The sequence below is a fragment of the Macadamia integrifolia genome, unplaced genomic scaffold (assembly GCF_013358625.1).
Source record: "Macadamia integrifolia cultivar HAES 741 unplaced genomic scaffold, SCU_Mint_v3 scaffold267, whole genome shotgun sequence".
NCBI lineage: Eukaryota > Viridiplantae > Streptophyta > Magnoliopsida > Proteales > Proteaceae > Macadamia > Macadamia integrifolia.
Window position 1 is genome coordinate 5,252 of NW_024868873.1, and position 10,106 is coordinate 15,357.

Genomic DNA, 10,106 nt, shown 5'->3' on the forward strand with positions numbered 1-10,106 from the left:
GAAATGGAATCTTCGTACGGTGGCGTAGGCTACACCGGCGGCGCGCGCAACAGGGGCGAAATCTGACCGTAGATCTCATATAAGAGATCTTATAATCTAAGCCGTCCGATTAAACCAACGGACAACAGATCCAAACCGTTAGATTTGAATCTTGATGACGTCATCATGACGTAGGCGCTGACATCGTCAGAAGTGTTGTCGATCTATGATTGGTTGCTTTTCCGGATTTTAAGGGAGCTTGTCTCCCACTCACAAAAGTGAAAATGCATATTGACCGTTGGATCCGAATCTTCCATGATGGCTTTAATCAGATTTCATGAGATCATTAAGATCAGAATCCTTTTTATACCTTCTGTACACGCGCGAAACACAATAACATACCTTGATATAGTGTAGCGCCAGTGCATCAAGAATTATGCATCTAACCAATAAAATCCCACGCGCAAGTATCTATCTCGTCCATATCACACCAAAATCTCAGCAGCCTTTGGATGGGCATCAAGCATACGTGGTCGAATCTTGGCCGTCCATTTCACTTCCCTTGACTCCTCTTTATTACAATCAAGCCCCTGCCTCCATATGTTTCAGTGCTTAAAGACCCCTTGCAACTCAGACCTTCAAAATCTTTAAATTACACAAAAGCCCTTCGAATTTCAAAAATAAATTCCGAAAAATCCACCCAACACCGAGAGCAACTGATGGATTTTTGGTTTGGATTTTCGAACCGACTTTACGGAAACGCTTATAACTTTTTCATACGATATCCGATCGATATGAAACGAAGTGCGTTGGAATCGTAACTGGATTCTCTACGACTTTTTAGAAGACTCAATCGTCTGAATCATCATGTAAAAAGACCAAAATGCCCCTACACCTTTCCAATGACGTATCTTTCTCATACGCAATCGGAATGCGATGAAATCAGAACCGTTGGAAAGATTGTATTTTTGTCGTATTGTTACATGTAGAACACTTCCTTTAAAAAAATCATCTTCAATGCCGAAACTGCCCTCGACTGCCATAAATGCCGTAACTTCTTCATACGGTATCGGAATGTGACGAAATCAAATGCACTGGACTAGGAAAATTACAATCTATCTTTTTCATGAAGAACCGATCTTCCAAAAATGTCATTTTCATTGCCGAAAATGCCCTCGATCGTGAATAGGCCAATTTTGCCAGTTTTGACCCAGAAACCCGCACCACCTATTAATGATGTATTAAACCACTCCATGCATACCAAGCTGCTCTGTTATCTCATCGGTGACACTAGATACTGCCATGTCATCATTTTCATCCACGTCACCCAAACTGGCCACGTCATCACCGCCACGTGGCCGAGTTGCCAACAAGGACAACCATAAAACAACAATGATGTTGTTCGATTCAGTTCACATTTATTTGGCTGAAACCAAAACCACACCATTTACGAAATGGTTGCACTTTCTGAAACTACAACATTAGTAAATGGTTTCGGTTCCACGGTTTTTAAATGGTGTCGGTATTACGGTTTTAAATGGTTTTGATTGCACTTTCTGAAATTGCAACAGTTTAGTAAACGGTTTTGGTTTCATGGTTTTTAACGGGTGTCAATTTCACGGTTTTAAACAGTTTTGATTGCGATTTATTCCATACAGTTTTCAAATGGTTAGCAATCAATTTATTAGTTTATTCCCATTTACTAAAATTTGCTTTTGTTAATAAACACTTCAATCTTGTATCAAATTAAATGAGGCATTGAACAAGCAAGGATTTAACTATATAACTACACAATATGAGTAAATTATTGAATAGACTGTTGGAGAGCCTCTACGGTCCTTAATTCTTCCCTAAATTAAACCATTCTGTTTTGTTAAAACAATCAAATATTTAATCATTATACAAGTTAATCAGATCAGTTTTGATGGTTTAAACAGTTCGATTTTTATGGTGTCAATTCGGTTTGAAACCAACTGGTTAAAAAGTTGAAATCGACCCGACCCATTTAACTAATCAGTCTTAAACTTGAAACCAGAACCGAACCATTTACTAAATGGTTTTGCGGTTTTGATGTAAATGACTCGTTTCAATTTTAATAAATAGTTTCGGTTTCAAATTCACATCCTTAATAATAGGTACCAACTGTAAAACATCATCATCAATAAAAGCCATTAAACAAAACAAGCCTTGATTGGAAGGCCCTCATGCAAAACCTCCCACATGACTACTTCAAACTTGAGATAATATCAAAGCTTCCACATAAATTGCCACCATTTAGCATCATTCAGATTAGGGTTGAATGAAGGAGATAGCCACCATGGTGGACAATAAACCCAATTTAGAGAAAGAGCAGAACCACTGATTAGAGCATTGGAGAATAGATATTCAAAAAGAAAAGACAACATGAAAAGACAAAAAAAAGTAGATAACAGACTTAAATTGTAGTCGCGTTTAATTATTAGATCAGTAACTTTATGAAGAATCGAATGTCTACCAATCGTAGAAGGCACAAGAAAAATTATTAAGACATGAGTCCCAAGGATCGGCCCAAATCCTAGGGTCCATTTGATAACATTTCAAGAAACACATTTTCGCGGTTTCTGTGTCCAGAAACGGAACAAAAAGCGTTTGATAAAACTGTTTCATTTCACTTGTTTTCAGAAATTGAAATTGAAATTTCTATCTATTTATGGTTTAAGAAACGACCCAGAAGAAACAAGTAGAACTTGTTTCGCCGTTTCTGGAAATGATTTGTGGCCATTCTTTCGCTGGTTACTATCGACTTCCAAAAATATGACTGATCAAACACCTTCAATTCCATTTCTATTTCTAGAAACGAAAATTTGTGTTTCTGCTGTTTCTTTTCAAGAAACGGCAAAAACGTTATCAAACGGGCCCCTAGTATTAGCACCATCTCTAATATGAATGCAAACAATTTTCTTAATATGAGGTAGAATACTAGCTATACTATTCCCAAGTTCAAGAGGACGTGCCTAGTCTATCAGTTCTGACTTCATCTCTAAGTGACTTGCTACTAGTACAAGAAATTAGTATTAAGTGTACTAATAATTCTGTTAAATATATTTATATTTGTGACTAATCGTCTTAAATCGCCATGTTATCCACTTAAATCATAGATGCATAGATGGAGAATCGAACCTGAGACCGTGCACCTATCCACACAATCCCCAATTCGTCCTAATCATTTGGACAACCCACGGATGGGTAAGTTTTACCTTGAGTTTGTTGTACAATATCTTGTATTCATCGCTTTTGCATTTGCTAGCTAATTTTGACAAGCCATTAAGAGGCTTGGAAGTATTAGCCCAACTTGAACATTTATATTCACTACTAAGACCTCGATGGGGGTTCTAGGGCCACATGCCTCGAGGATTTATTTCTTGAATTATATGGGTATTTCGGTAAACTATATTGATAGGATTTCACTATAAAGTTGTAGTGAGGGTTCTTTCTCTATAATCAATAGGGAAGTTTACAATGCTACCCCCTAGAGAATGTCACAATTAATGAAACACCCCTTGTGTAACTGATAATTACACTCAGACCCCTTACCATCCGTCTCTGTTAACTTAGGATTTGAATGAAATTCTTACCCTTTCGACTAAAACATATGATGCAGTCCTATTTTACCCTAACCTCTCAATACCCCTCACCTTTACCGTGGAAAACAGAGGAGTAAAACCCTTTTTCGTTCCTGAGCACACATCCACCCTTTGCCATCCCTGCGCAACCGCTATCCTTCTTTATATCTTATCGTGGATCTGAATAATCTAATCGAACCACGCAATCTTTCCAAACCAAGAGAAAATTCTTTTAAATTCACCTTAAGAATGATGAAGTTTTATTTTACTCCCAAAAAAAAAATCTTGTTAAAAATACAAGAAAACATAAGAAAATTTAAGAAAAAAAAAATCTTTCTTTTAATGATAACCAAACATACATATTTTTTATTTTCTTACTATTTTATTTTTATTTTTTTACAATCTTTTTCTTCTTTTGACTACCAAAAACAGCCCAGGCATTGTGTAAAATTGTTGGAGTGAGAAATAGTCTCATACTGTTTAGCAAAAAAAAAAAAAACAAAGAGAGAAATAGTCTCATGCTGATTAGGCATCCGAATCCGACCATCCCGTGATTGTTATGTCAGACATCATCGTCCAAAACCTAGTCAGCTTTTTTCTTTCAGAGCTCAAGGGTTAACTATGGGATCTGCAAAACCTTTTCTACTTGCATGAGTTTCAAGTCATCCCAAAATGGTCAACTATGGATTCCTCTTTGTGCAAATGAATTCACCAATGAGAAAGAGAGAGAAACAGAGGGTGAACAGGGTTGAATCTGATGGAAGGGATGGGCAAAATCGCACCACAGACACATTCATTTGTGGGACCCTTGTAAATACTACCCCTAGGCCTCAGTGGTGGGCCCACTTAACATTTTTTCAAGAAGAAAAAAATGGGATAAAAGGATAAGACTGGGGTGGAGTGTGGAGGATTTGAAACATGCCACGCGCAAGAAGTGAAGAATATGATTATGAATTCAGATCGACCTTTTCAGTGAGTGGGCTTAAACTATCTGCCACGTGTAAAACTGATCCTCTTTTCTAATAAAGGACCCAGAAAGAACCCCAAAATTGGCTTTAAGGTTTGGGACTTAATTATGAAACTAATTCTGAGCCATCGTACATGGTTTTAAGATTCTGTTTGTTTCAATTCAAAAAATTATTTTCATATTCAGTTTGGTGCTGGGAGTGGGACCCACTGGACTGTAGGGGTTTCATAAACATGGACAGCTTTATATTCCTGTGGATTTCCACCCAACTCAAAACCATGGGCACCTTTCGTTTCACCCAGCCACCCCCTGGAAAAGCCTAAAAAACCATTTGCTCTGTCTCTCTACTTTCCTCCTCTCTATGACTCCATTCCAACCTCATTCGATGTGATCTTACCATCCTTTTGCTTCTCTCTCTCTCGTTTCTCTCTTCTCTCTCTAAATATCTGTTTTTTTTTTCTCCCTGGTTTTAAAGATCTTGTAAAGCTCATCAACCCATTTGACCAAAAATTTCTATCACTAGGATTTCCAACTTTTCACTTTTTGGGTCTTTCAGCTTGAATTAGTTGCTCTTTGGACTTCAATTTCAGCAATTTGATTCATAAAATTTTCGGTTTCATGCTATGGACGCTAGTGGAATTCCGGCAGGGATGATTCCGGGTATGGCTTCTGGAATGCTGGGACTAGAGATGCCTCTGCATCAACAACAACACAAGCACCAGCAGATGATGAGCTTTGGCAACCATGACGCCGACCACCAGTCGCAGTCTCAACAGGCAGCAGTGAAACAGCAAGCCTATCCTTACAACGTCAAAAGCAAGCAGCAGCAGCAGCAAACGACATGGAGCGACGAAGACGAACCCGGGTTCGCCACTGGCGAAGGCGGTGGAGGAGACGCGAAGAAGCGAGCATCGCCGTGGCACAGGATGAAATGGACTGATCACATGGTGAAACTCCTTATCATGGTCGTCTTCTACATCGGCGACGATGGTGGTGGCGAAGCTACCACTACCGCCACCGCCGCCGCCACTGCCACCGATCCTTCTTCCAACGGTAAGAAGAAGTCCGGTGGGTTGTTGCTGAAGAAAGGAAAGTGGAAATCGGTATCCCGAGCTATGATGGAAAAGGGTTTCTTTGTTTCTCCGCAGCAGTGCGAAGACAAGTTCAATGATCTCAACAAGAGGTACAAAAGGGTTAATGATATCCTTGGAAAGGGAACGGCATGTAAGGTTGTGGAGAATCAAAGCTTACTAGACACAATGGACAATCTCTCCCCTAAGATGAAGGAGGAGGTAAGGAAGCTACTCAATTCAAAGCACCTCTTTTTCAGGGAGATGTGCGCTTACCACACTAGCTGCGCCGCCGGTGCCGGTGCCGCTTCTGGCCATCAGGCTTCCGCCGAGGTATCCGTGGACTCTACCCACCATTCACCGCATCAGCGTTGCCTCCATTCTTCGGAAAATAATGGGGTTCTTGCTGGTTCAAGAAGTAGGGCTGATACACAGGGATTGAAGGTGGGTAGGGGAGGAACCCGAGAAGCGGAAGGAGATGATGAAGATGATGAAGACGATGACGATGACGACGACGAGGATGATGACGATGAGGATGAAGAAGAGATGGATGAAGGTAGGGGTCAAAAGAGTAACAGCGATTACAGAGGAGGTGAAGAAGACGAATTGGGGACGAAGAAGAGGTCGAGAAGGGGGATTTTTACGTTTTCTTCTGCTACTTCTCCTTCTCCTTCATCTCCAGCTTTCTTGTCTCCTGCAATGCAGCAACTGAGTTCAGAATTGATGAGTGTGCTTCAAGATGGGACGAAGAACAAGTGGGAACAGAGACAATGGGTGAGAAGCAAATCGTTCCAATTAGAGGAGCAGAGGATGAGTTACCAGTACGAAGCGTTCGAGCTGGAGAAGCAGAGATTGAAATGGATCAAGTTTAGTGGGAAGAAGGAGAGAGAGATGGAGAGACTGAAGCTTGAGAACGAACGAATGAAGCTTGAAAACGAGAAAATGGTTCTTCTACTTCGACAGAAAGAACTCGAATTGCTTGATCTTCAACAACATCAACTTTCCTCTAACAGAAGGCCAGACCCATCTTCCATCACTGGATGATTTCTGTTTATCTTTCCTTTCCCTTCTCCCCTCTTCTTCTTCTTCTTCTAAATTTTCTTGTATAAACAAATAGAATCTGACGCTTCTGCTTTTCTTCATTTCTTATGTTTTTTCTTGAATTTTGGAACTTTGTTTATAAAAAATCGGATTGAACTTGGGAATTAGGTCATTCTGTCCAAAATCTGATTGTCTCATATTAATTAAAGCTGTTGGTGGGTCTAGATTGGATGGATTCTTCCAATTCCTGCAAGTTGAACTGACAAGAAGATGATACCCTCCACTGTCGACTGCGACTGAGACCTTCTGTGTTCTCCACCGGTTGCTCTTCTCGGGAGAAACCCTCTTCTTGTTGAGGTTCTGCTCCGCGGAAGAAGATTTCTCCGACCCGTATCAGAATTCAGATCGAACCCCATTGACAAAATGGGGAAGAACATCAAGAGCTGCATCAACCCAATTTCATAACCCCAAAGCAACAACCACATCCACTGTTTTACAATATCAGCAAGAACGATTTCACAGAAGAACAATCTATTGGAGAAGATGATGACACTTCCATGTTATCGGACTAACTTCTAAAAAAAAAAAAAAAAGGAAAAGGAAAGAGGTCCTGGGTGAGAACTATGTAGTCTTACGACTCCACCTCGAAAATGTATGTCGAGAGGCTGTTTCGGCGTAACTAAAATCATTCCCCCATAATATGATCATAGAATATTATTTCTCAATAGATTTGCTATCATAGAATAGAAATGTTACCGGACAAGGCATAAGACGTAGAATTTGGATCAGATCCTCATATGAGAATCATTCTTGTATGGTATCTGATTCACATTTGGATGATACTCAGTGAAAATCAATTGCAAGAAGAGAGAGATTTAGTGGAATTCTAGTGGGAATCAGGCACCTAACGAAAATGGTTCTCGTATGAGGATCTTATTCGAACTCTAAGATGCAAGTGGAGCTGGGTTTGGGCTTGGGCTAGTAAGTCGATCACTTGGGGCTGCGTATTAATTATGTATTTGATTATGTGCGTATATCTAGTTGAAGAGAAAGTCGTTAGAGAGGATCCGAATTTGAACTTGGATCACTTGCACATGAAATCTTCACGTACAGTATTATACGTGTTTTTTTGCTTCTATAAATTGCTCTCCATGCAACCTTTATAAGAGTGTTTTAGAGAGAGTTGCGGAAGAAAAAAAAGGACTTGTGTTGTCATGAAATTGTATGTTTAAAGTCGTTACTCTCCACATAGAGGAGTTGATCCATGTACTTTTACATCCTATTCATTTTTTTGTGGAATTGTTGCTAGGATCGATCATTCATGCTATTCCAACATATTTGAATTGAAATGTTATCGAATGATCTACACCCAATTTTGGGTTTCTAAACCTTGATTACCAAACATAGTTTTACTAATTTGGATTACTTGTATTCACAACCTCTTATTTGCAATTTATTGTAATTTTTTTTTTTTTTTTTTGCAATCACGTTTGAAAAGGAAAGAAAAAAAAATTGTAATCATGATTGTGTATTATATATAAGTCTTTCCATATTTGGTAAATATACTCTTTAATGTAAATTTTATTTTACTTTATAAATAAAAAGAATTTAGTAACATCATCATGTAAGGTGATATTACTTAAACTTCAATTCTAGAATTAATTTGATTTTACTTTCTCTTTTTTCCTCTTGCAAGGAAACAAAATTAGTAGGATACCACTATTATCAAGAGAGAGAGGTAGCCCTCAATCCCTCTTTCTTCTCTCCTGAGGGGTCATTGATACATCTGATAGAAGAGTAAAAGGGATACCATCAATTGGTAATAATGGTGTCCTCCTTTCTTTCACATGTTTATCTTAACATGTTATTTATTGTGGAAGCATAGGAGTCTGGCCACAATGGGGTCACACTCCCCAAACCTTTTTTTTTTTTTATAATAAATCAGGTGAACTTCTGGGTCGCTCAAATGAATGGTTGCAAATCAGATCACAAACATGTGATGGATATTGAATCCAGTTTTGACACAAAGTCACTATTGCCATACTTCTCTGATAATGTATTAATCATAACTACTATATCCAATAGATCTCTTAATATATCCGGTTAGGCAACCGCCCTCTTCTCCCAAATGCTTATTTCTTTTTGCTAACTATGTAATGACAGGAGAAAATATTGAAGCAGTAGCGCAGAGAACTCTGATCGGGATTGAAGAAACAGTCAATAGAGGATGGGAGATGCACAAGATTTGGAGTGATATGGTGGATCTAGGACCCTTAATGAACCCTAACAATTTTTTTATGTGGTCATGGGTCCCTATTCCTCTTTAAACTGAGTCGTATAGTATTTTGTTTAAACCAATTTTTTATGTAAACAGTAATAATAATATGGTTCGTATAGTCAAGCATAGATTTCACTCCCCATTTCACCTCTAAATAACAGTTGAGGCACTTTTGGAAGCCAAGAAATAAACAAAGAAGAAAAGATATAATAAGACAAAAATTATACTGAGTTAATAATTGATTATGTGTCTTCTTTCTCTTCAATTTTAAAATTTTCTTTTCTTTTCTTGGCTTCCAAACATTTCCTAAGCGATCACAGACTTACCAATCGACATAATATATGGAACACGAGAAAATTTTCCAACTTATCAAATCCATTTCAGATATACTCCTACTTGTAAAATGTAAATCAATATTCTTGTAACTTATTAAAACATCTTCCTTCCCTACTTCACGATTCATTAGAAAATTTTTAAATATGTAGTTAACTTATGAAACATCCACAGATCGTATCTTAATTTTGCAAAAAATAAAAAAATCCAACAGTTGTATAATATAGTCTAAAAAATAATATTTTCTTTAGATAATTATAATATTTGAATTAGAAAGAACTGCAAATATTTCAAGTCCACATTTTATTTTATTTTATTTTATTTTATTATTTTTTTATCCAGATTTGAATCAGCTATTAAATGAATTTATCAATCAATCTGCAGTCAGGAGCAAATAACTAGTTAATGACCACAATCACATAGGTATGAAATTTATGCATTGCAATTGTTAACTGAAAAGCAATAGGCAAGAGAAAATAACTAATTATTGACCACAATCACATTTGAATCAGCTATTCAATGAATTTTTCTCTTTCACAGAAGGAAAAGACAAAATATTATTAACTGAATTGCCATGTTGATCAGTTAGACAAGAGACACATAGGGTTTAAATTGGTCCCACTGGAGGAGTTCTAATGATGGTTCATGAATTTGATGACAGACACTCTCTCTCTCTCTCTCTCTCTCTCTCTCTCTCTGGGTAGAGGCATTAAGATTCATTGACATAGAAAGAAAGTTACATAACTTGTCGTTGTGCATTGTATGTGGATATATCTATTGTATTTCAATTAAAAAGTAAAGGTTTCTACCAAAATAAAATAATAATAATAATATCA

The 10,106-nt window shown here is 37.8% G+C and overlaps 1 protein-coding gene across 1 annotated transcript; it reads left to right on the top strand.

Annotated features, from left to right (window-relative positions):
- Positions 1-4,823: 4,823 nt before the first annotated feature.
- LOC122067015 (chromatin-remodeling ATPase INO80-like) lies at positions 4,824-6,843 on the top strand. The gene has a single exon (XM_042630866.1). The coding sequence runs from the start codon at positions 5,172-5,174 to the stop codon at positions 6,660-6,662; it is 1,491 nt and encodes a 496-aa protein (XP_042486800.1). The 5' UTR covers positions 4,824-5,171; the 3' UTR covers positions 6,663-6,843.
- The last annotated feature ends 3,263 nt before the right edge of the window (positions 6,844-10,106 follow it).

Coding starts and splice junctions, on each gene's coding strand:
- LOC122067015 (XM_042630866.1), top strand. CDS start 5,172: ATGGACGCTAGTGGAATTCCGGCAGGGATGATTCCGGGTATGGCTTCT.